This window comes from Microtus oregoni, unplaced genomic scaffold (assembly GCF_018167655.1).
Source record: "Microtus oregoni isolate MIOR12 unplaced genomic scaffold, Mior012 000059F_ref0000304, whole genome shotgun sequence".
Classification (NCBI taxonomy): Eukaryota; Metazoa; Chordata; class Mammalia; order Rodentia; family Cricetidae; genus Microtus; species Microtus oregoni.
Window position 1 is genome coordinate 11,009,623 of NW_024543835.1, and position 25,359 is coordinate 11,034,981.

A 25,359-nucleotide genomic window follows, 5' to 3' on the forward strand; every position below is an offset into this window, starting at 1 on the left:
AATTAGGGATGGTATGGAAGAACTGGAGGGGCAAGACTCAGGGTGGATTCGACCAAAACATCTCATATGTATGTGTATATGAAATTCTCACACAACAAAAAAACTTTAAAAAATTAATTTAAAAAAGCATAAGTGACTGGATTGTGGCACACGCCTTTAATCCCAGCACTCGGGAGGCAGAGGCAGGCGGATCTCTGTGAGTACGAGACCAGCCTGGTCTATAAGAGCTAGTTCCAGGACAGGCTCAAAAGCTACAGAGAAACCCTGTCTCAACCCCCCCCCCCCAAAAAAAAGAATAAATGGCCAGGCAGTGGTGATGCACACCTTTAATCCCAGCACTCAGGAGACAGTGGCTTGTGGATCTCCAATTTCAAGGGCAGCCTGGTCTACAAAGTGAGTTTCAGGATAGCCGGGGCTGTTACACAGAGAAATCCTGTCTCAAAAACAAAAACAAAACAAAAAACAAACAAAAACCCAAAAGACAGAAATAAAGATATATATATATATATATATATATATATATATATACTTGCTGTGAAATAATCCTTTTTATACACTGTGAATATGTACTATTCTCATTGGTTTAATAAAGAACTGACAAGTGAATAGCTAGACAGGAAGAGGTTAAGTGAGAAAGCCAAACTGAGCATACTGGGAAGGAGGGCAGAGTCATGGGAGTCACCAGGAAGACACAGAGAAAGCAGGAGATGAACATGCCATGCTGAAAAAGGGTACCACCACGTGTTAGAGAATAGATAAGAAATATGGACTAATATTGGTTATAAGAGCTAGTTAGTAACAAGCATAAGCTATTGGCCGAGCATTTATAATTAATATTAAGTCTCTGTGTAGTTATTTGGGAGTAGGCTGGTGGGACAAAAAACTCAGCCTACACATAATGCAGCAGAGCAGAGTAGTAGTTCATACCTGTAATTCCAGCACCCAGGTTGCTGAGACAGGAGGATTGTCATGAATGTGAGCCAGTCAGAGCTACATAGTGAGTTCTGGGCTGGTAGTCTGAGCTACAGAGCAAGATCCTATCTCTAAAACAAAACAATCAAACAAACAAAAAAGTACACTCAATGCTGTATGTTAAAATATAAAATTAAATGATCTGAGGTTAGTACCCAGCTTAGTGATATACTACCAGAATGTCTGAGGTTCTGGGTCTGATCCCAGCATTGCAAGAAAACAAGAAAATGCAAAAAGCCCTTGAGTTCTTAATGACTTCTAAAGAATAAAATTCTTACCCCTTTAAAGGACATTCTACTATGATCAGTACAGTTTGGGGAGCCAGGGAGATAGCTCATCAGGTAGAAGCACTTGTCACACAAGCTTGATGACCTGAGTTTGGATCTTCTGAACCAATGTTAGAAATCAACATAGTAGTGCAGCCTATGAAGCCAACATTCCTGCTGCAGATCAAAGGTGAGGACAGAAGAATTGCTGGGAGCACTCTGGTTGACTAGCGTCAAATACGCAGCATGGTAGAACAGGAAGAGAGGCCTTGCTTCAGAACACAGGGGAAGGAAAAGACTGACACCCAAGGTTGCCCTCTGACCTCCACACACATGCCAGAGCATACATATACCCTCACACACAAACTCAAACACACATACACACACACACACACACATACACAAACACATCGTACACATATACCATACATACAACATATACAAAAACATTTTTTAAAGATCTTTAAAGTTTAAAATACCAATGTGATGTGGGAGTCCCCTCTGTGTGCTGTGATTACCATTAATGAATAAAGAAACTGCTTTGGACCTATAGCAAGGCAGAACTTAGGTAGGCAGGAAAAGCTAGGCTGAATGCTGGGAGGGAGAAGGGCAGAGTCAGAGAGAAGCCATGGAGCCGCTGCCAGAGATGGACATGCTGAAACTTTGCTGGTAGGCCACGACCTCGTGGTGATGCACAGATTAATGGAGATGGGTTAAATTAAGATGTAAGAGTTAGCCAATAAGAACCTAGAGCTAATGGGCCAAGCGGTGATTTAATTAGCACAGTTTCTGTGTGGTTATTTCAGGTCTAATCTAGTTGGGTGGCCGGGAACAAACAAGTGGCTCTGTCCAACACCAGTGACCTAGAAAATAGACATGAAATTGTCTGGAGGAACAAAGGGAACTTTTAGGAGAGGGAAAGTGATTAAAAACACATGTATGAAAATTTAAAAGTAATAAATGTCAAGGAAAATATGCATGCAATGGGGTAATTCCAGTCATGAGTCAACAGTTCACAAAATATTTACAAGAATATTTCAAAGTAATGAGATAATGGCAATACAACATTTGTATATTATAAAACAACATAAACTAACCTTTTTCTTTATTTTTCTTTTTCCTTTTGATGCAGGGATGGAAAACCCACTATGAAAACAGTTTGCTTCTGAACCACATGAGCAGCCAATGAGCTAGCTTTTAGTTATAACCTATATTAGGATTAGGGTTAGGTACCTTTATCATCCCTGATTTTCAGGTGAGGAACCTGAGTCTTCTGAAGTTAGACTGGCCGAGGACACAGAACCGGAAAATAGAATGGGTTCGAAAAACTCTGTCTTGGTGGAACATCTCTATAATCTCAGCACTTGGAAGGCAGAATAAAGACAAAATAAAGAGTTTAAGGCTAGCCTCAACTACATAGTAAACATGACGCTAACCCAGGTACATAACATCCTTCTCAAAAAAAAATTAATTAAAAGAACTGACTCCAGGTCAGGGCTCCTGAATTCCAGACGGCATTACACACTGCAAGTCCAGCACAAAGGCCTGTGATGACTTCATTCAGCATGTGCATATGTGCTGCCTTGGGATTAACTTCTTCCCATGTCTCCTTGCCTTCTTCTCTGCAATTGAAGCCATTCAGAGCAAGCAAAAGACCTTCTACACTGGGGTGGAGGTGGGAATAAACACCCTGGTGCAATTAAAAGGACCAGAGTCAGGTTGGGGATTTAAGTTTAGTAGTAGAGCAAGCCCGAGGTTTGATCCTCAACTCGAGAAGGGAGAATTAAAGTCAAATCATCAACTTTTGATGGAGAAGGAAAGGCTATTATGTCTAATGGTAGCGAGACTAAAGCAAAATTGGGATCTTCATACTGCTAATGGCAGTGCGGAGGGGGTGGGGGGAGTAAGAGGAAGGGAGTTGGTTCCACAAGTTGGAGACCTTTTTGACAATTTTTAAAGAGGTACCTTTTAGCATTTTAGCTCAATCTTTAATCAGTAATCCTCCTCCCAGGAAATTACTTAAAGAAAACAATGCAAAAGAATAAGTTAGGCACACCCAACTTTTCCTTACAATACAATTGCAATGGCGACACAATGAAAACGGCCCAAATGCCTGATACTGAGACATGATTAAACAAGGATTAAAGGTTTGTATTTGAGAAGAACTACAGCTGTTCACCTTTTTTTTTTCCCAGACGCCTTTGGCTCCTTGGAGTCCTGAGTCTCACACAGCCCCCAGGTGCTAGCGCTAAATAAAACAACAACAATCACTAACACACATTCTCTCTGCAGTACTGCAGTGGAGGCGGCCCAATGTTTTCTTCACATTTAAAAAACTGAGAACACGCTCCACCTGCCCTCTTTTAGCTCTGCATAAGTCTGCGCTCTTTAGCACATTTGCTGTTTACAGTTGCAACTCCCTCACAGTTGTCTCATCATTTCCAAAATGTTTTCTTTCCTGAAGTTGTGCATAAGCTTCTGGCATTCAGGATGCCCGCCAGGACTCTGCGAGGCACTGGGGCCTGGATGCCTCCTACATCAGTGTGACAGAGGCCAAATCACAACTCCACTAACTGCAAAGCCTCTCGGAGAGATGACCTATAATTATAAGAAATACATCAAATAATGATTATTTTTATTGATGTCAAGCTGCCTTTTTATAATGAGCTGTTGCGAGAGCGAGCGAGTCCTCTCTCGGCTAATGCCCAGCTCCACAACCTGCTTACAAACCAGATACACAGAATACAATTAGTTCTTGCCATTTTGTCCCAAGAGCCCCCACCACACCATGCTGTTTGGAAACAGTGCAGGCTGCAGGGTACTGCCAGTTTTGAGGATGATGTGAGGATCATTATTGAACAATAATGGTATCGGAACAATACACCAAAAACGTTAGAGAGTTAAAATGTTCCCTGCCGCATGGCCCCGTGTTCCGTCTAATTATTTCCTTTGTGTGATGTTTAATTGTCTTTCATTACAAACTGTGTTCATAATATAAGTGACCTCATTTCCCTACATATTCTGAAACTGCCAGGTAGCATTCTGTGTCCTTATTATGGTATATGTCTTGTTTCCTAGACTTTAGCGTTTTTCCTTCCTACTCCTTTCTAACGTTAAGAATCGATTTTATAGCTGGGTTTGGTGGCACATGCCTAGAATACCAGCTCTTCTTGGGAGGTGGAGGCCTAAGGATTTGGAATTCAAGGCCCGTCTCAGTCACATAGGATGTTTGAGGCCATCCTGAGCTACAAAATGAAACAAAAGACTGGATTTTACTTTTGCAGTTTTGTAGATTGACCCCAGGGCCTCACATATGGTAGCAAGTGTTCTGCCACTGAACTACATCATGAAACCTTATCTGTAATCCCAGCACTTGGGAGGTAAAGGCGAGAGGATCACAAGTTCAAAGCCATCCTTGGCTACCCAGCAAGTCCCAGGCCAACCTGATCTTGAGAGCCTCAAAATAAAGATAGAAGGAAGGGAAGGAAGGAGGAGGGAAGGAAGGAGGGAGGAAGAAGAGGAGGGAAGGAAGGAAGGAAGGAGAAAAAGAAGGAAGTGTGGCCCATACCTACAGTCCCAGTACCTAGGGAGATGAAGCAGGAGGATCAATTTGAGGCATTTCTTTATTTAAGTCCCCTCCGTTACCATTTCACCAGCTCCCTTTCTCCTCTTCTATTTTATAGCATAGAGACTTAGATAAGAGCACATTTAATATTAAACTCATCATTCTGTGAAATCCTTTGTTTCACTTACCACTACAGACAATACCAATGATGCCTTCAAAATGTTTTTAAGCAATTTAATATAGCTCCCATTGGAAAGTCACAATTTTCAAAGTTATAGTTCAATCTCCCTTTAGTGTGGTGCAATAAAAGGTTACTCTAATGTCATTTCTTTTATATAAATAACATCAAAGTGCTCCAGCCCAAAAGCTGAAGAAAGGGGGGAGAGGAGAGGTGGGTATAGGTTGGTCCATGATAACCGTGGAAGGACTGCATTCCCGGGCCACTTCCCCAGATTGTCTTGGATAGGGACTTTTCTGGGAAAGATGATTGTTTTGGTATTCTATACAGTGGGAGCCTATATAGACTGATGGCTGCTTGGGAGGTGGGGAGACTTTTGTTGAAGAGATCCCTAGGAACAAAGGACTTGCAGTAAAGCCATAAACACAGCGGGCCAGTCTAAGAGTGAGCTTAGGTAGAAATGGGCCCTCCCTGACAAGAGAATCTTCCAGCAACTGGGCTCCTTTTTCTCTCCCAGTCCTACAATATGTAAAACCTCAGTTGGCTACATAAACGGAGGAGAAAGGGGAAAATGGGTGAAAGGACAAGCATTTTCTCTGATGCTCAGTCCCCTTGTAGTTGACAGAGAATTAAAAAAAAAACCTTTCTGAATATTTTTGCTGGGAGGGCAAAGAATTTAACACTTTAAAACTGATGTGTATTTACAGCTTTCTGTGCAGTGTGCACACCCCTATTCAAAAAGCCCAGAGAAGGGGAAAGAAAGGGAGGAAGAGGGGGGAAGGGAGGAGAGAGAGAAAGAGGAGAAAAAGAAAAGGGAGAGATGGACAGAGAAATTAAGCCTGATTGATTCTCCAGTAGGGAAGCCTGCCAGCAAGAGCATTTTCTGTGTGTACTATTTAAAAGATACTGTTGATGGTCTCCTCGTTTCTCAGAAAAGGGAAATTTTACACCTGTTAGATTATAGTCTTGGAGCTGTTTATTAGAGAACGCACAGTGACAGATAGCACCAACTCTCTATTATCCATGAAAAGAAATAAGTAAAAATCATTCCTGGCTCTAAATTTGACTTGAACTGGGAGTTTCAACGCCCTTTCTTTCCAGTCCCTCTGGAATTCTTGGAGCAAAACACATCGGTTTTTAAATTTCCTTGTAGTTTTTCTTAAAATCTTTAAACTAGGAGGGTAATAAAAGCAAATCATCCCAACGCCAGGAAAGGAGAGATGGAGGAAAGAAAATGAGGCCTGGGTACAGAAGAGAGGAGCAAGAGGAGCTCAACCAGGCCTGGACCCGCGAGAAGGAAAAGAATGAAAAACAAGGGCATTTGCCCAAATCAAAGCAGCTCTCCATTCCCGTGCTACACTGCTCCTCTCCAGGTCAGGAAAGATTTGCTGACCTGCTCCTGGGTGCCAGCACCAGTGCTCAAACCTGCCAAGTCTGAAGTGGAGGGGAAGGATGCCTTGGTGTTTAGAGGCATGTCAGCGCCACATTTCAAGCAATTGTGAAAAACGACCAGTACCCTTTTAAAAAAAAATCTAATCTAATCCCAGCCAACACAGATCTCTGAGTTCCAGGCCAGCCTGGTCTATATAGCATTGAATTCCTAATCAGCCAGGAATAAGGGATACTGTTTTTAAAGATAAAAAGAAAGTCTAAGATCTTTTTATATAACCTTCAAAGGAAAAAAAAGTGCATTACAGCACATGGCACTCGTCTACCGGAGCTCCCAGCCCAGATACGTTATCACTCCAGCTTCTCATCCTCCTTTCTAGGCCTCTGAGACCCAGAATAGAACTAGACTCAGGCCATCTGAGCCATCATCCCCAAGCAGCGTGATAGGGATAGGAGCCCTAGCTGCCTGGCACCCAAGTGCCTGCGCCTCCTCCTAGGCTGCCTCAGGGCAAGTGAGAGGTGTCAGGAAAAAAAGGGTCCTGTAGGTGCTGCACTGACCTCTGACCGGGGTGGGGGACACCCACCAGTGAATCTTAGGCCCTTGAGTGTCCCAGTTCTCAGCCACCATCCCTCTCCTAACCTCAGCTTGTAGTCTTCTCCCTTTCTTTAAGGATGCTGAGTGTCCTCAGAAATGATGAAATGATGCCTGGTGGGCTGGAAAGTCGGGGGCAGAAGAGCCGTCGCGTGGGGGGGGGAGGGGAGACAAACTGCCCCAGGTTTGGCGGAGATGCCTGTCAGAGTGGTGAATGTAAGGCTTTCCGCTCAGTTATTTTTATTCAGCGCTCTTTCTTCCTAGTCCTCGTCCTCCTCCTCTATTTTTTCCTTTCTGTTCAGCTATTTGTGTTTTCTGATCGGGTAAGAGATTTACGGCAGGAAATTAGATATCTCGATTCCAGAAGCTCTGTGGTATTAATGGTATCTGTTCCAGAGCCGGCTCCTTATCGCAGTCTTTGTGTGTGCGTGTGTGTGTGTGTGTGTGTGTGTGTGTGTGTGGTTTTTGTTTTTTGGTTGTGTTCCCCATCCCCCAAATACTTGCAGGTTATTTTGCGATGAACAGAACAGAGCGCTGTGCAGTCTCAGAATCGTCCCTCCTCCCTTTTACACAATGCAAGTCTTAATTAAACACAGGAACACCCACGCCTCCCTTCCCACAGGACCCCTTCTATCTGCCCCCACCACCGAAATACCAGCCTTGGATGGCTAGGGAAAGCCTCGTGTTGAACTTCCCAATTAGCAAGACACAGCACAAAATAAAAAGACTCTAAAGAGCTGTTATCAGTCCTATTTTTGGATTCTTCCTTTTAGGCCTTACACAGTAAATGTTTTGTTGGCTTTATAGCCTGACTGAAATCTTGCAGGTCTAGAGACATGAGATTACAGGCACTATAGATCTTTAGAAGATTTGTGTTTTTCTGATTGATGAGCTAGGATTAACACATTTCTATGTGAAAGACATAAAAGTTATAAATCAATTTGAACGGGGGGATTTTCTCTTTGTAAAAGAAAAAAAGTATCATCAGTAACTTTTTCAGCGATTCAGGAAAATACAACCATTTCCAGATTGAGCAAATCAAAGGGAACTGGACAACAACCTTGGAGTTTTCTTTCAGCTCAAGGGGGAGTGGGTGATTTATGAGAAATGGAACCAGGGAATGGAGGTTTCCATAATGCAAACGCTTGAGCTAGCAGAGGAAGAATGGGGGAAGATAAGGGAGGTGGTCAGAGTCCCTCCAGAAGATAGGGTGACCATCAAGACAGAACCCTGGAGGCAGAAGGTGACGGAATCAGAGACAAATGACATGAAATCATCACGGAGGGAGAGAGAGGGAGAGAGAGAGAGAATTCTAGAGTCAGATGGTGGGAAACCATCCTAGAGCCCTCGTATTATCAAGCTACCATAGAGTTCCACGTGAAAGAAGTCTCAGACAGGCTAAGGGGCCTTCAGATGACCCTTCTCTAGGTCTGAGGAATCCCGAGAATACACAGGCCACCAGGCCCTCAGGAAAACCCTAAAGATGGTAAATTCAGATTTCCCCTTAGTGTTGCATCTCTGCAAACTTGCCTTGGCCCCGCCCCCAATTATTTCCCTTTGAGGTCCCCTGTTTCTGAGGTAGGCCCGCAAGAATCCATTCAAGAATTATCTCCCCTCTCTCACTCAAGGGGGAACATTAACCACGAACGCACTGAAGAAAAAAAGGTGCAGATGGGTCTTTTATTGAACACTTGGAAATGTTTGCAAGGCTTTTGTTTTCTTTCTTCCATTCATGCCTGCAGGATCACTGGGATCTGCCAACTTCAGTTCCTAGAGGCTGAACCTGGAGGGCTCGGTCCACCCGGAGCCCCCGCTAGGGGGCGCATTCTGGCTGTGGCTCTGAGCCGAGCCCAGCGGGGGTGCTGCTTGCTGGCGGGTGAGGGGTGCCGACTGGCAGGACCCGGACAGCTGGGAGTCCCTCAGGCCTCAGGACAGAAGCTCGAGTTAAGTCCTCCTCTGCTGTTCCATCCCGTGCCCTCCTGCCTCCGTCCAGAGGAAAAGCTGAATGGGGACCCCTTCTACCCTGGACGCACACCCGGGGTCCTGAGGTCCGGTTGGCGATGGAAAGAAGAAAGCAGATGGCGCCGATTAGGGGGCTGAGAAGTTTCCCTCTGGGATTTGGAAACCTGGGTGGGGGAAGAGCAGCAGCAGATGGGATCCTCCTGCCAAGGGACTCGGGGTGAGGAACCCACAATCCAGCCATTTGCCTCTCACCGATGGGAGGGGAAGCACGCCTTGCGCTCTGAGCACAGACTTGAAGCTGCGACCTTCTTGCCCAGCTTTGTGTTGGAACAAACCTGAAGGGAAAAGACTGGGTGGCCGCCTGCCTGTGTGGATGGGGTTGTGTGAGGGGGAGGATTGTCGGTTTTCTCTTTAGTTCTCACTCCTTCATCCCTCTCCTGCTGTTGTTGATGGGGTAACATGGGTAACAGAGTGACGAAGTTTACAAATAGGGGTTATCCTGACAGTAATCACATCCACATGTCCATACCTTGAGGGCTCGGCCGAGATCCACGCGATGCTTCTGAAACGGGGCTAAGTGGGAGGTCTCCCCGCTGAGCCTTAATAGGGGAAAGCCTCGGCTCAGACGGAGATCACAGGCAAGGGGGAGGCAAACGCGAGGGCGTCTTCCCAGGGAATCCAAGTTCCTAGTACCTTTGGACTTCTCCAGGGCTGCTCCTTTGAAAACACATCAACAAACTGGATCCACAGACGGATCTCAGCAGCCTCGGGAAAACTGAGGCAAGGGTAGGCAGTGAAGGGTAAACCGGCGTGCAGGGGGCTGCGGGGAGCAGAGAAAGTGAGGGCAAGTTCTAGGCAAGCAGATTATGTCACTTTTCCTCCTAGTACCAGACTTCCAGGAGGAAAACCCTCGATTTGTGCATAAATGCATAGCCTGAAGTGGATAAGACTGTGAAAGCTGCTTTTGAGAAGGTTAACCTTTACTGGTTGGAGTTAAGGGGGGTTGGGGAGGCAAATATTTCTGTTTGTGCCCTCCGGCTCTTCCCAGCACCAGCTGTCAATCGCAAGGCTTGTTATCCTCACAAGGCTTCAGTTTGTTTGCTTGATCTCAGCAAGGTTTTCTTCCACAAGTAGAACTATAATTGCTATAATTCTACTGTATCATTTGGATCATTGCAGTATTGTTGTTTTCTCTCCCTCTTTCTCTCCTCTTAACACTGCAATAACGCGCTCCAGTGTTAAATTAGCAGGTTGCGGAAGACCATAAATGAATGAAAGTTTGTTAAAAAAAAAAAAAGGAAGAAGAAGAAATTAAATAAATAAAGCAGCAAAATGACTTGGCAAAGGGGATAACACATCACAGAGAATCCTTGCATGTAATCAGGACTTATTGTCTTCCCTTCCAATGGTTTCCAAATTGGTCGACAGGCTCCAATGAAGTTTATTTCTATTGTTTAAATATATGTTTTGAAGAGGTTGAGCATAATTTAAGGGGACCTGAGCCATCCGGTGCTACTGGAAGCCCATTACAGCTTTATTTATCTGTGTGTATATTGCACAATAAATTAAAACATCTCAAATGGAAAGTGTGTGAGGTTAACTCTCCTCCAAACATTTCCCCCCCCCCTGGATAAAGACATCTAACTGCCACCCCCTTATCATGTATTTCTTGAAAATATAATTTTGAAACTACAGTGTAGAATTAGCTCTCTCGCCACAGAAAGAAAGGGGTCTCTTCCATTCACCTGCTCCAGTTATGGGGACAAGCCCCATTTTTCTCACCATAAACAACAGATTTGAACACGTCTGACTCTCACTTCCAGCCATTACTGTCATTTTTATTTTAGTAACTGAGCTTAAAAACAGATGAAGCAGAAAACACTGTTTTTCAAGCAGCTCCGGAAAACTAAACCAGCAGTTCAAACCCGAGAGATTAGGATCCAGGAGCTGTTACCAGAAATACACAAAGGTTTTTTTTTTTTAAGTTACCACTAAAATGAAATTACTTCTTATTAGTGTATTTTATTTTTATTAGAAAGTGTAAAAGTGAGGTGAAAAGAAAGAGAAGTATCATTTTGCTGGAAGAGCGAATATTAAATTGAGCTAAACTATGTGCCCCTTTCTACATAGTCCTATAGTCAGATTTTCTAAAGGCTGTGTGCTCAGCACATGGATTAAATAGCAGGACATCATTTCAATTTCTAAAACTGACATATAGGATAGCTCATTCTAAGCCCACATTTGAACTAGATTCTGTGGAGACTATTAGACTTTGCCACCCCATCCAGAGCCTCAGAAAAAGTTTTCTGACATTTCTTTCTAATTAATCTGGTGGGGAATGGAGTCAGTTGTAGATTCTGAAGTTGGGTATTGAATTGGGACAAATCTCAGGGTCGCTAAGTGTAGAAACAAACTAGTTCAGGTCCTCCTCCCCAAGTTGAATAGATGTGCCTCCTTCACTTGGGAAGACTGATTAGAAAATATTAAAAATAAAATAACAGAACAAAGAAGACTAGAGTTTTCACACAGGTCTTAAAAAAACCTTCTTTATATTCCATTAATAGAATTATATTTAATTCCAAGGATCATTAAGTCAGAATCAGAAATTCTATGTTAACCTCCCCCTTTACAGTGGGTGATTAAAATTAGAATACACCCCCATCAGAAAGTCCGACTTCTTTTAAAAGAAGAACAGCTGCAGTGGGGGGGAGGTGGGGGATGGAGACGAAGAAGTCTTCCACCGAGAGTCTGAAACCCTTTAGGGCGTTGAGAAATGATTTGTGCATTTGTGACCCTTTTTATTTAACAGGATCTTTTTTGGATTCATATTCATCCCACTCCCTGCCTGTGCGGAGCCCACTCTGAAGCCACGGAGCCACTGGCAGCCGGGTCTTACGGATTTCCGATGCGGGACCGCCGCCGCCAGGAGGGAAAAGCGTCTCTGTATCCCTCTCCCGCCCCCCCTTTCCACCTCCCCAGCCATCAGTCGCAGGGACTCCGGCGAGGGTCTTTGGCTGGAACCTCGAGGAAAACCTAGGCGTCTTTCTATCTCTGGGCTGCCCTGAGACCCCAGGGCTAACTAAGAACACGAGCGATAAACAAGCATAACATTAGCTTCAAGCTAGATGAGACCATATTAAAACACCAAACGGTGAGAATGTAAACCGAACCCCCTAAAATAGACAGAAGCCTATTCCAGATTCCTTGGAATCTCAGAGAGGGCATAAAAGAAAATCAAATATCAAGGTAACTCGCTCTGCCCCTGCCATTCGAGTGTAGGAAAAACGTGTGGAGACGCCTATGAATATACCGAAGAGATTGAGACACGGAGGGACAGAGACAAATCCTTTTCGTTCTGTTTTACTACAACTAGTAGTAGTGTGGCTTTGGTATTAGTAGTATTAATGCGTCTGTTCCCAACCCTTTACCTCCTCAAGTTGTGTTGAGGACTCCTGCCAAGCCAGCACCATCTATGTGCCTGCCACCCACCCACCAGCATCCAAGAGTTATGCAGATGTTTATGACTAGGAGAAAAATTACAGTTAGGTATTCTTGTATTTTTAAATACTGACTGTAAGTGATTCAAGTATAATCCTTTGTAAAACGTTTTCTCTTTGACACATTGAAGGGGTTGAGAGAATAAAACCTGGCATGGATTCCCCTTCCCCGACCTCTCACCCACCTCCCTCACCCCAGCCCCGCCAATGTCAAGGCCCTAGCTCTCCCCTGGAACCCGCACCTAGGCAGTCAAGGTGTCCCTGCTGGCTCCTCTCCGGGATCGACCCAACTTCAGTCAGAGCTGGGTGTAGATTCCCTGTGTGACCAATGCTGAAACTGGCTCCCCCTAACATTCCCTTGCTTTTGATAATGGGGGGTGGGGAGGCAGACACAAAATTCTTGGTTCAAGGTGAATATGGGTCCCTTCTGTCCTAGGGAACTGAGAAACACACTCCTTCCGTGAAGGGGGTTTCACAGCCCAGGCGCTGCTCCAGGATAAATAGCCTGAAGGTGACAGTCTAAAAGGGATGAATTTAGGGAAGTGGGGAAAACAGAGATAACGGAGAGAAAAGGGACTCTCAGTCTCTTTTCCAGTCTCCCCCTCGGACTCACACTCCCCAGTCCCTTCCACCTCTCTGGATACTCCAGGGAAGTCTGTGCGCCTTTGGCAGAGCTCTCTGTGTTTAAGGGCCTTTTTCTCATTCCAGAGTTAAAAACAGAGACAGAGAATATTGGGAACCGATATTAACAAGACAGCAACAGATAGGCCCTGGATAAAGACAAATAGCTCTAGGCTCTGAGCCATAAGAGAAAACCAAACGCTCAGACAGCAGATGTTTCCGCCTGGCACGTCGGAGGCCCATTTGTCCTAGAGAGGATGGTGACTGAACAGTACTGAGGTCAAGACTCTGTCCCAGGAGGACAAAGTCGGTTTTGAAAAGCTCCAGGTGGATCTCAACTTGAGCCTTACAGCTTCACTTCCAGGGAGCTAGGTCCTCGGGATCGTGGAAGGGGAGTCCCAAACCCGAGGGGCACCCACAAGCCTAGCACCCAAATGAGCTAGAGTTAGGAGCTACCCTTAAGACTTAAAAGAGGAACTACGAGAAAACGATGGAAAACTTTGAAAGTTGTTAGTTTAGAGACAGAGAAAGAGAAAGAAAGAAAAAGAAATTGGCTCTGGTGCGTGCCAGCTGCTAGTCCCCTGTCCCCACCCTCGCCGGCCCCTCCAGAATCCAGTTCGCTCTTTGCGCTGTGCCGGCAGACGGACGCAGCCTGGCCTCTGTCGAGAGCCAATCAGAGAGCTGCTCTCAGCACGTGGAGCCAAGAGACTCCAGAGCTCCGCGCCTGCAGCTCACTACACTTGTAACCGCTTGTCCTGAGCGAGGAGAGGACAAGCTCCGGCTGAGGCCAGGGTGAAAGCCCGCAGCCCGCCACCGAGGGAGACAGAGAGGAACAAAGATCTCAGTAATATTTGTTATAATCAGCCTTCCAAACTACCCCCATCACACACTCATTCATCCCACCTGCCAGGAGAGGCAGCCAGCCAGAGGTCCGCTCTGAGCCCAAGGAAAAAGCTCCAGCCATGAGCAATCAGTACCAGGAAGAGGGCTGCTCCGAGAGGCCCGAGTGCAATAGTAAATCTCCAACTTTGCTCTCCTCCTACTGCATCGACAGCATCCTGGGCCGGAGAAGCCCTTGCAAAATGAGGCTTCTGGGAGCCGCGCAGAGCTTGCCTGCCCCGCTGGCCAGCCGCGCTGACCAGGAAAAAGCCATGCAAGGTAAGAATGTGCTGTCAGGCACCTACAAAAGGACGTTGGGCATTGGTTTGAATGCTTGCTATTTGGGGACCACGGGCATGGAGGGTTGTTAAGTTGGAGACATAGGGAAGAGAGGGAATAACTCTTAAGGCCTGGGGCCTTAGTGAGAGGGACTGTTTCTACTTCTCCCCTTTTGGAGAAGGCAGAGGCCCAGCTTCGTTTGGGGGGGTGGGACTCTTAGCTGCTCCGTGTTCATTGTTTAAAAGTCCCTTTAGGTTGGCCTTGGGTAGACCCTGAATAGCGCTGACAAGTCCGAAATAGCAGACGCTCTTAAAGCCTTTAGCAACAACTTGATGAGGGCAAGAAACCCAAAAGCTTAGGGGAGGTGGTGGTGGTGGTGGTGGTGGTGGTGGTGGTGGTGGTGTCTTCAGGCAAGGTGAACTTTAGCTTTTCCCTTTGGGAAGATTTCTTTCTACTCAGTGGTTTGCGTTCCTTTTTAGTTTTTAATTGTACCTTATTGGTGACCTTTTCAATGCAAGTGTTGAAGAAAACATTTCCCCAAGGTTCCCCAAACTCAACTAACTGTATTTGAAATGCATGAAATGTGTGGGTGCTGTGTGTGTGTTTTTTTTTAAAGAGTTAAGATGTTTAAAGTGTTTTATTTTCTGAAGTTAAAAAAAATCCAGAACAAGTGTCATTTGGTCCTCCTAACCTCTTATACTGGAGTTTCGCCTTGAGCTGGATGCAGAAGTCTTGCAGGCAAAGAAGTATTGGTGTCTTTTAAATCCTAACCCAGTGATCCAGCAGCAACACCATTTGGAAGACGGGAGCGAAAGGCTGAGAATGAGCCCTCTAAAATAAAACTGACTTTTTCCTTTTCTTGTTTTAGCCTGCAAGGGCACCTGTGCCAGGCACTTCCTCCAAGGGAAGGAGCGGCCTGTGCCTGTTGTACCCCACCCCTGTCCCCCACTCCAGGCATTTCTTAACACATTTTCTCCAGGATGGTTTTTTTGTGTGTGTGTGTTGTTGTTGTTTGCCCCTTTGAGCAAGGAATCCCAGCCTCCTGCCGCTGTGGGCTGTTGGGCTGTGACGAGTGTTCAGGGCTGTGAGGCCCAGGCGGCTTCGCCCCGCAGGGGTCGCCCGCGGGGCAGCGCCCCTCTTGCTAGCATGGGGCCCCTGAGACAGAACAGCTGACAGAGGTCGAGCACGAAGTTTTCAGAGTAGTGGTGATTGAAGGTGTTCGATTCTTAAAAAAAAAAAATCGCCCCACCCCAAAATAGAGAAAAGAAAAGAAGAGAAAGGAATGAAATAAGATAGAAGTGGAATCATGAAGGAAAAAAAATAGAAAGAACCGGAAAGAACCAGTAAAGGCAAGGGATGAGAGGGAAAAAAGGAGTAGAGAGAAGGCAGAAAGAGAAGGAAAGAAAAGGAAAGGGGGCACAAAAGGAGTAGGTATGAGAAAGAAAAAAGGGGCTGAATGAGAACGGAAAGAAGAAAGGTAAAGGGGGAACTACTGGGGCACGTGAGAGTAGAAAAAGAAAGAAAAAGGAAGCATGGAAAGTGTGCAAGGAAAGGGAGCTAAGTCCAAGGGTAGGGGTTATACGCAGCAGAGCAGGCCGGCTCCCAGCAGCTGCGAGGCAGGGGGAAAAAATGGTCAGGCTAGCGCGCTGACCACTTTTCCTTGCCCGCAGGCTCTCCCAAGAGCAGCAGAGCCCCGTTTGAGGCTGAGCTGCACCTGCCTCCTAAGCTGCGGCGCCTGTACCGCCCGGGTGGGGGCCGCCTCCTCCAGGGCGCCGCGGCAGCGGCGGCGGCGGCAGCGGCGGCGGCAGCGGCAGCCTCGGCCACTGGCACCGCAGGTCCTCGTGGAGAGGTACCTCCACCGCCACCGCCAGCTGCAAGGCCAGGGGAGCGTCCAGACAGCGCAGGGGCCGTGGCCGCGTCCGCCGCCGCCGCCGCCTGGGACACACTCAAGATCAGCCAGGCACCGCAGGTGAGCATCAGTCGCAGCAAGTCGTACCGCGAGAATGGGGCGCCCTTCGTGCCACCGCCGCCCGCGCTGGACGAGCTGGGTGGCCCGGGGGGTGTCGCGCACCCCGAGGAACGCCTGGGCACGGCCAGCGGACCCGGCACTGCCCCGGCGGCGGGTGGTGGCGCGGGCACCGAGGATGACGAAGAGGAGCTGTTAGAGGACGAAGAGGATGAAGATGAGGAAGAGGAGCTGCTGGAGGACGACGAGGAGGAGTTGCTGGAGGACGATGCCCGCGCGCTGCTCAAGGAGCCCCGGCGCTGCTCTGTGGCCGCCACCAGCACGGTGGCCGCCGCTGCCGCAGCTGCCGCCGCAGCTGCGGTGGCCACCGAGGGCGGCGAGTTGTCGCCCAAGGAAGAGCTGTTGCTGCACCCAGAGGACGCCGAGGGCAAAGATGGCGAGGACAGCGTGTGCCTGTCCGCAGGCAGCGACTCAGAGGAGGGGCTACTGAAGCGCAAACAGAGGCGCTACCGCACCACGTTCACCAGCTATCAGCTGGAGGAACTGGAGCGGGCCTTCCAGAAGACGCACTACCCGGACGTCTTCACCAGGTATGTTGCCCGGGTGGTTGGTGGATGTGCACAGCACCCGCTGAAGGGCCCATGAGGGCGGAATAGAGGGGGGTCTCTAGTGTAGGGGAATTTTCTTTACTTCTGGGCGCTACCCGGGCGGAGGGGCGGGTAGCTTTTTGGCTTGACCAAAAGTGATCCTTTGCCTCCCTTTACACAGACACACACACACACACACACACACACACACACACACACACACACACACTTGGGCTTGAAGTTTCAGTTGGTGTGGCTTCTTTCTGTCCCAGCGCCCTTCCGTTTTGTTTCCAAATGACAAGTTTTAGAGTGAAACAACCTCTCCACAGAGCACCCAAAGTAGCCACATTGGGCAGACACACAAGACTGTTCCCGGTGCCGAGGCTGGGGCCAGGTCCTGGCTAGGCACAAGAAGCACAGCCCGTAGTCCCCCCTTTCAGTAGGAGAGCAGGCGCTATTTTTGATCCGTGTACTGTGCGCTGTTCACCCTAGCCCGGTGGCCCAGGAGTCTAGAGGGTATCAGTTACGTTGTTCTCAGGAAAACTGGAGCCCTTGCCTTCAGAGAAGACCTTTAAAAGGATCTGAGGGTTTTCTTTTCTTTTCTATTTTTTCTTGTCACTTGGGGACTCCTGAAATAACCAAAAGAAGTCAGAACTAAGCAGTGTATGGTGTCTCACACCAGAAAGTCACCAGCCAGAATCTTTCCCTGTGCTCTCGGGTCGCCTCCATGCCCATGACTTTACTGTAAACGGGTTGGTGGGGCAGATCGTGAATTCTGGAAACGTGGCAACCAGGAAATCCAGCAGTTGAGGTGGGGGGTGGGGACAAGACTGTGTCCCAGGGACTAGTGTCCACTGCACTTCTCAATCTGAGAAACTTGGACTGCTGGGGTAGCTGAGCCCCTGCTTATTCAGCTGACCTGGGGGTACCAGCAGGATCGGAGCCCTTCCATCCCAAAGCCAAGATTTTGTCTGGGACTAGGAGCCAGGATTGGGAGGCAAATGTGAGGAAAAAGAAAGAGAGCAGTCCCCCAGTGAGACCCATGAGTGCCTGGCTCCCGCGCTCCTCAAACCCGGCAGCTCCTTCGCAGGAGACGTGTGCAGCTTTTCAATGTGCGTTTTTCGACGGGGAAAGAAGCCTGTCCTTTTGAACCAGAGAAATCTCTGCTTCGACTCAAGGCCTGAGCCAGCTCCAAAACATAGTTGGTCTGGCAGTTGCCAAACTCTTGTAGCCAGAAACAACCAAAAAGTAAATTTAATACAGGCAAGGGCACTGAAACTTGGTCCCTCCTTAGTATCATTCAGTCTTCTTCTTCTTCTTCTTCTTCTTCTTCTTCTTCTTCTTCTTCTTCTTCTTCTTCTTCTTTTTGAAGATGGAAATAAAACTACTCAAAGTCAGCGTGTGCTATACAATAGCTAACTGGAACACTACCTTTATTTTATTTTAGCATTTATCCGACATGTGTACTTAAAAAGGAGAAAAAGAGACAGTGTGGCTTAGCATCCAAGTCCGCCCTTTTTAGTTTGTCGGAGAGACTATAGTACAAGAAGTAGGCAATTCCTCTTCATCGCCCCACCCCCATCTCTTTCCAGTTAAGAAGGCCTAACTCCTGGGCTATAGCCCAGCCAGGCTAGAGTGGAGTTTTAGATTTGCTTGTGCTCTCCGAGAAGGGGAGGGGTGGGAAGAGTGTTCAAAGGAAGGTGTTTAGTGAACTGATTTTTCCTCTTCTCGCATTGAGGAAGTTTTCAGTAGCCGACCTGATCCTGCGGGCAGTGCAGGCCCAGACCCAGGCTTAGGCAGCTCCGCACTTTCATATTAGGGAGCAGAGAGCCAATTATTCTCGGCGCGCTCATATTTTCGGTAAACAGGTCGTAAGCCGTTTTACAGCATCTTAATGGTTTCCTATTTGCCTTAATTGTCGCAGTAATAACTGCAATAACGGGGTAGGGTTTCAGCTAAATTGACTTCCCCTGAGATGGGCAGGGTTTGTAGTGGGCACTGGAGTCAGGAGGTGCGCAGAATTTTGTTTAATCGAAAAATTACCCCATTGAACTCTTAACAAGCTTAACATATCTCCAGAGGGTAATGGGGAGTGTGACCTAAGAGGGTAAGGGAGGGCAGAAGGGGGGAGGGGAGATGGAGGAAAGACAGAGCTGGAAAGAGGGGCAAGAAAGGAAAGGGGATATATTTTTTTTTATAAAGAGGGCAAAACAAAGCCAAGAGGGCAAAAAACAAAAATTGTAGTTGATTGCTGGGCTCTTCTCTTATTTAGTATTTGGATGAAACAGGGTGTGAGCACTGTGTGTGTGCATGTGTGTGTGTGTGATTCCCCATCCTAGTCTAGCCTAAGAGATTGAGAGAACATTGATTTGTCTAAGTTTGAAGACTTGTGAACTCAAGAACCCACCCAATGTCACACTATATGATATAATATAATGTGTAATATCTTACACCTGTCACTGTGCTGGGAATTTTTTCTGTTTTCAATCAAATAGTAGGCACCTTAGAGAAGATCGGTCAAACCCGTGTGCTTGGGGTGTGGACTGGAAGAGGCTGCCAGGAAGGAGAAGGTGGCTGAGGAGGGCTGCTGGGGCCTACTGTGACCTTTCTGTGTGAATGTTGTTTTCTTACAGGGAGGAGCTGGCCATGAGGCTGGACCTGACTGAGGCCCGAGTCCAGGTGAGCTCCAGGAAGGGAAGAAAGAGGGCTGGGCTGGGGTTGGGGGTTGCCTTTCAAATAAAAAGAAGTGGTTCCAAATCTGAAAAGTACAGCCAAGCACTCTCAAACAAGTAGGCATTTCACAAGCAAGTTGCAAACTGGGAAGTAGGAGAGGAAGATTTCTGGGTTGGGGAGCTTAAAGTAGCTCAGGATCAAAACAGGGGTTTTCTAGTCCCAGAGACTTCAATTCAGCAGGCCCCCACCCAAACCTGGTACCCAAGGCCCCTATAGAAAACAATTCACCAGCCAACTTCTCCTGATTGAAATAATGGAATGGAGCATGGATTTGGTTGTTAGACAAATCCGCTCAGCTCCAAGCAGGTATTTGGCTGCGATTAAGTCTCCAATCGGGCTTCATAAAAGCCCACTTAGTGCTAGAACAAACAGGGCCATTTGAAGGCAAAATGCTGTTTGATTTCCCCTCCGCCCTGCACAAGGAGCTGGCTAATGCTATTTGATTTCCCATTTTTTATAGCAATGAGCCCACATTGATCTAATAGGGAGTGAGTGCAATGCTATTAAAGGTGTTTGCAGCCCCATACCAGACTGCATTTCCGAACCCAGGCCTCATAACCAAAGAGACAATCAACACTGGGCAGCCCCGATGGCCAACAGAAAACAGATGTCCCTGGGTTAGAAGCTGAGTGAATCACTTTACAGTCAAAATCAAGCGCTGATAAAGCACAATAAATTCCATATGGCTCATTTAATACACAACAGCTTCTTGCATTAGAGGGCTAATGATGAGGCTTGTCCCCTCCTTTCTGTTGACACATTTCTCCATTGTCAAACAGAGATGTGACAGCAACTCCACATTTTCAGCTCAGGGGAACAAGTCGTGGGAAAGTTAAATAACTTTTTAAAAGAAAGCGAGGGCCCCTCCCCTTCTTCTCTCCCCACTATTCACTGGAGAAGATGTAATTAAAGGGAATATGAATTATCAGAGTCCTTTCGTTTACCTTTGGGGCCTCAGAGGTATTAATTCAATAATGAGGAATTGCAGGGGACATCTTGATAATTGCAGTTGAGCCAGAGAGCCCAAGAGACAGCCGATCTCCCTTTAGAAAGGATTCCGTGTTATTTAAGGCCCCTCTGCCTCCACTACCCCCACTTCCCTTCTTTTATTCCTTTCCCTACGATCAAGGAATGGTGAATATTCTTGTCTAGACGGGTTGGATGTGAGAAAGCTGCCCGTCTAGCCTAATCTAACTATAGTCTAACTTTCTCAAGTCTGTGAGTCTCCAAGCTAGAGAATTTCTATAACGCACACATGGATTATTTGAAGGCTGCCAAATGCTATGGCCCCCTTCCTCCAGAACCTTAAGTAATCAGTCAGTTTAGATTCTTGATTTCTTTTTTTTTCTTGTCCTGGATGACTCTAGACGTCCAGCCAAGCTTAGCTGCTAGTGTAACTAACCCCCAGCCAGGTTGGAAATTTGAAATATCTGAATGCCTTTAACTCTTTTTTTCAAAAAGATGTTACTCTGTGGCAGTTCACATTATATTTTAATATAATTCGGGATAGCCCTAGAGTTCATTCTTAATTTTCAGACTCATGTGCAGTCACAAACTCAGCTCTAAAAATATTAATGCCTTCTGGGGAGAAGGCACACAGCTTCTGAGCTGTGGGAGTGATGAGCAGGTCACAGAAAAATGATTTCATGCTTTGGGGGATATTTTTAGATGATGGTGGCTGCCATGTTTTAGGTAAAGGTCTGTGTTCAAAGTGATTCTTATTAACAATTAGGAAAATACCTTGGGCTGGAAACCTCCTCCAAGCCTGGAACTGTCTTATTTAAAGAGCCGAATGAAAGCACGTTCCCCCCAGGGGGGAAAAAAGGCCCTGTTTGCTCTGAAGATGGAGCAAGCCCTGCCCTCTGAGTTCCTGTGCTCAGGGGGTCCTGCACAATCCATCCCAGTGGCCAGGGAGGTCTCATCCAGAGCCTGCTTTGGTCCCCTTTTCATTTTATGAACAACTAGGTCTCTTTTTCACTTACTGGAAGTCATTCTCACCTTTCTCCCAAGCCTATCCAAACCCCAGACCCTAGTACAGTGCACTTCCTGTTCAGTAGGTATTTTATTTTTGCAGAGGATAACTTAGCTCTCTGCTTGACTTTTCAGTAGAGAGCAGGCATTGCCTGGGCTCTTGGGTAACCCTGAAATACGGGAAAATCTCGAATGCACAGAAGAGATGTGTGGCTCCTGCCGCTATGTGTTTTCATTTGTTGCCTTATAAGCATTCTTCATTAAAGTCTTATGAGAAAAGTGTTATTGACCCCATTTTACAGATTAGAAAACTGAGGTCCAGAGAGGTCTAAGTGACCTAAATAAAGACAAGAAGGGTCAGCCCAGACCTGGCAATCTAGGTGTCCCCATGTTTTAACTTTTCCTGAATCTTGGAAGCCTGGGATAGAGAGACACCACTTTTAAGGGCTTGCTTGTCCATTGGTTTCTGCTGGATTAAAGTCTGGGCTCCTTTTCACCCAGAGGGTTCTGAAGGCCAAGGTGGGTGCAGGAACAATGAAAGATGGGAGAGAAAACCCAGGGTGTCCAGGGAAGGGGTGAGCCAGTGCTAAGCCAACCAGGCCTCTCTACATTTTGCAGGTGTGGTTCCAGAACCGTCGGGCCAAGTGGCGCAAGCAAGAGAAGGCTGGTGCGCAGACCCATCCCCCGGGGCTGCCCTTTCCCGGTCCTCTCTCGGCCACCCACCCCCTCAGCCCCTACCTGGATGCCAGCCCCTTTCCCCCCGCACCACCCAGCGCTTGACTCAGCCTGGACCGCCGCTGCTGCTGCAGCTGCAGCCGCCTTCCCGAGTCTGCCGCCGCCCCCGGGCTCGGCAAGCCTGCCGCCCAGCGGGGCGCCGCTGGGCCTGAGTACTTTCCTAGGAGCAGCGGTGTTCCGGCACCCGGCCTTCATCAGCCCAGCCTTTGGCAGGTAACTACAGCCTTAAGAGGCTCTGTCCGTCCGTCCGTCCGTCTGTCCGTCTCTCTCCTACCCAAGCAGATGCTGAGGTCAGAGAGGAGGCAGGAGGGGACTATACACATCTTTTTCCCCCCAACCTAAGCGACTTTAGTCAAACAAAATACTCTCTAATTTTGACTTTAGAAAGAAAAGTAGATCTTGAAGAGAATGAGTTACGAGTAAGTAGGAAAGGGGAAAGCAATGGACAGTAACAGCAGTGACGACCAGAAAGCTGTACAAAACTATGGTTTGAAGGTACCCTCCGCCATGGGCGGTTTGAGAGAACAGGTGTAGGCTACGGAGCTGGGAGGGCTTTAAAGCCTTGCAAAAGTCCTTCTGAAAGCCACAGAGCCTGGCAGCTTGAGGGACACACTTGGGGTCCCCTACAGGAGCCCAGGAGCCAGGAGGCCCTTAAAGTGCACAGAACTGTTTCTTCTCCCAGACTTTATGCTCCTCATCACTTCTCTGACGTGATGTCACCAGTACCCCCGTATGTGCAAACCCCGACCCCGACAGCGGCACAAGACAACGAAATAAAAGAGCCATCTCATCGTCTATAACTCCCTTTCTTTAAATGAACATTGATGAAATAAAAAATCTGTGTAATCACACAGACAAAGAAACAAAGGAGGGGTGTATTGAGTTGGAAAGTGCAGTGAAAATAAGACTGAATGCAGCTTCAATGATCTCTCTTTGGGAGAACAAAGAAATAATAGACTCAGCCAACTGCGCAGCTACTTAACAAAAAAAATTATCCTCGAGAAAATTGAAAGTAGGACTTGAGGCAAAATTAATGTACTAAACCACGAAAATACCTAGCTAGTGCCTTAAAGTGTAGTTAAGTGGGGGTGACTCAGTTTACCTAATGAAACCAGGGCATGGTACGCCCCCTCCAGGTCACCCATTATCATTTCCTTCTGAAAAGAGAAAGTAAAGTCCTGTGTCTCTCTCCTTCCTGCTTTCCCCCCTCTGACAATAAATGTCTGTTAGTAAAACCAGGCGAACCCCCGCTGAAACACCGGAGATTCTGCGAGTTTAGAAGGAGGGGGAGACGGGGTTGGCATGGTGAGTGACGAGAGGGCTGGAGAGCAGGAGCAGTGACTCCAAGAGCCCAGGTGGGCTCATTTCTAATTGAGGAAATTCTGAATTGGCCCCTAGGGGGTCTGGAGCAGGAGCCCGTGGGGAGGTGGTTGGAAAAACTCGCCTGGCGGCAAGCGTGGAGGTGAGGGCCTGGGGCGCTCGGGCCTCAGCTGCGGGTCAAGGGTGTTTTGAGGAAGGATTGAGAGTAATCCCCTCACGCAGAGTAATCCCGGTGCCACCCGGAGGCGGTGGCGCAGATGCTGGCACTGGTCCCAGTTTAAGGCATTGGCTTGAGTGGTGCAAGTGGCTCCCAAGTCTGGGAACTATCTGGGGGGGGGGGTCTGGGGCTCAAGGAAGGTGGTGGGGGAAAAAGTGTCTTGGTGCGGGGCCTGGGGTGCCCAGCAGGTCCGAGGCGCCTGTGGAGCGGAAATGGAAATCAACAGGCGGGCGCCCAACATCCCAACCCGCTGGTAGTTTAGCCGCCTGCAAGAGGATGGCTCGGCCAGTGCTGGCGGGCCGGAAGGCCAGCACTCAAAGCCAGCTTTTCTTGGGCAAAAGAAGGCTCGCACTCAAAAGGAGCCCCGGAGAGTTTGCAGGGTGGGGTCTACGACAGTTTTTAACCTACTTTCTGCACCTCTCCCCCATTGGCCTTTCCCTTCTCGTTTTTTTTTTCTTTCTTTCCCTTGCATTTGTCTCTCCGGTCTCCCATCACTTGCTCTCCTACCAACAGCATCACTCCAGGAACTGACCTCGGAACACTGGCTTTCTTAAGTGAAAGTCCAGAATCCACGCACATGGGCCTCGTGATTTGGGCTGCAGGGCCTCCCTCTGAATTCGTCCTCCCCGGACGTGTCTGGTCCCTTGAACTTTCTTTTCCTGTTGGTTTCTCGGCTCAGGCAAAACCACCAGCCTAACGTAGCTCCAGCCCTGCCTAGTCTCAGCTAGAGTCCCACTAGGGGCCTAACTCCCCCATCTGCTCCGCGCCCTCCACCCTTGCCGCCCGGGTGAGAGAGAGGTGGAGGGACTCGCTGTCCCCGGAGCCGCACTCAGCTCACGAGGCCGTGACAGCGCTGTTTGCTCTCCCCACAGGCTCTTTTCCACCATGGCCCCCCTGACCAGCGCGTCGACCGCGGCTGCGCTCCTGAGACAGCCCACACCCGCGGTGGAGGGCGCAGTGGCTTCGGGAGCACTGGCCGACCCGGCCACCGCAGCTGCAGACAGACGCGCGTCCAGCATAGCGGCTCTGAGGCTGAAGGCCAAGGAGCACGCTGCGCAGCTCACGCAGCTCAACATCCTGCCGGGCACCAGCACGGGCAAGGAGGTGTGCTAAAATGCCCTCCACTCTCGCGCCCCTTAGGCGCGCCCCTAAAGGTCACCTCACTCAGCATCACTCAAGACCAAATGGAAACAGAGGACCAGCACACTCCCAAGATGGCAACAGACAGAGCGCAGCCGCCTTCGCAGCAGCCTGGACGCGGACAAGGCAGCACTTGGCGCTAAAAGATGTGGCACCTCTTCCTCTGGCTGTCCACCTGCCCCTGCCCCCGTCCCTACCCCTGCTACTGCCAACGTTGCTCCAACTCGAAGGTCCACTATCCCATTCTTACCTTACTGAAATTAACGGGGAGGGTTTCTTCCCAAGATGCCTAGTATTGGAGTTAAAAAAATTAAAAGCCCAACCTTCTCTTCCTCCGGATACCCCACATAGCTTTTCTTTTGAATAGCATTTTGGCGCTCTAAATTGATTTCAGCGCAGGCCCGGCTAGACGCCAGGGCAAGGGAAGCAAATGCGAGTCTGTAGGATAGCTAACAGTGCACTTAAAGGAAAGGGGCATCTCGTTCTTGTT

General features: G+C 48.0%; 1 protein-coding gene across 1 annotated transcript; it reads left to right on the forward strand.

Moving 5' to 3' along the window:
- The first annotated feature begins 13,800 nt into the window (after positions 1–13,800).
- Positions 13,801–24,842, forward strand: LOC121439045 (homeobox protein ARX-like). Its single transcript, XM_041639540.1, is given in 6 exon segments — positions 13,801–14,200; positions 15,871–16,756; positions 19,387–19,432; positions 22,076–22,207; positions 22,209–22,405; positions 24,602–24,842. Coding segments are annotated over 6 exon segments (1,698 nt in total). The 5' UTR covers positions 13,801–14,004.
- Positions 24,843–25,359: the final 517 nt, after the last annotated feature.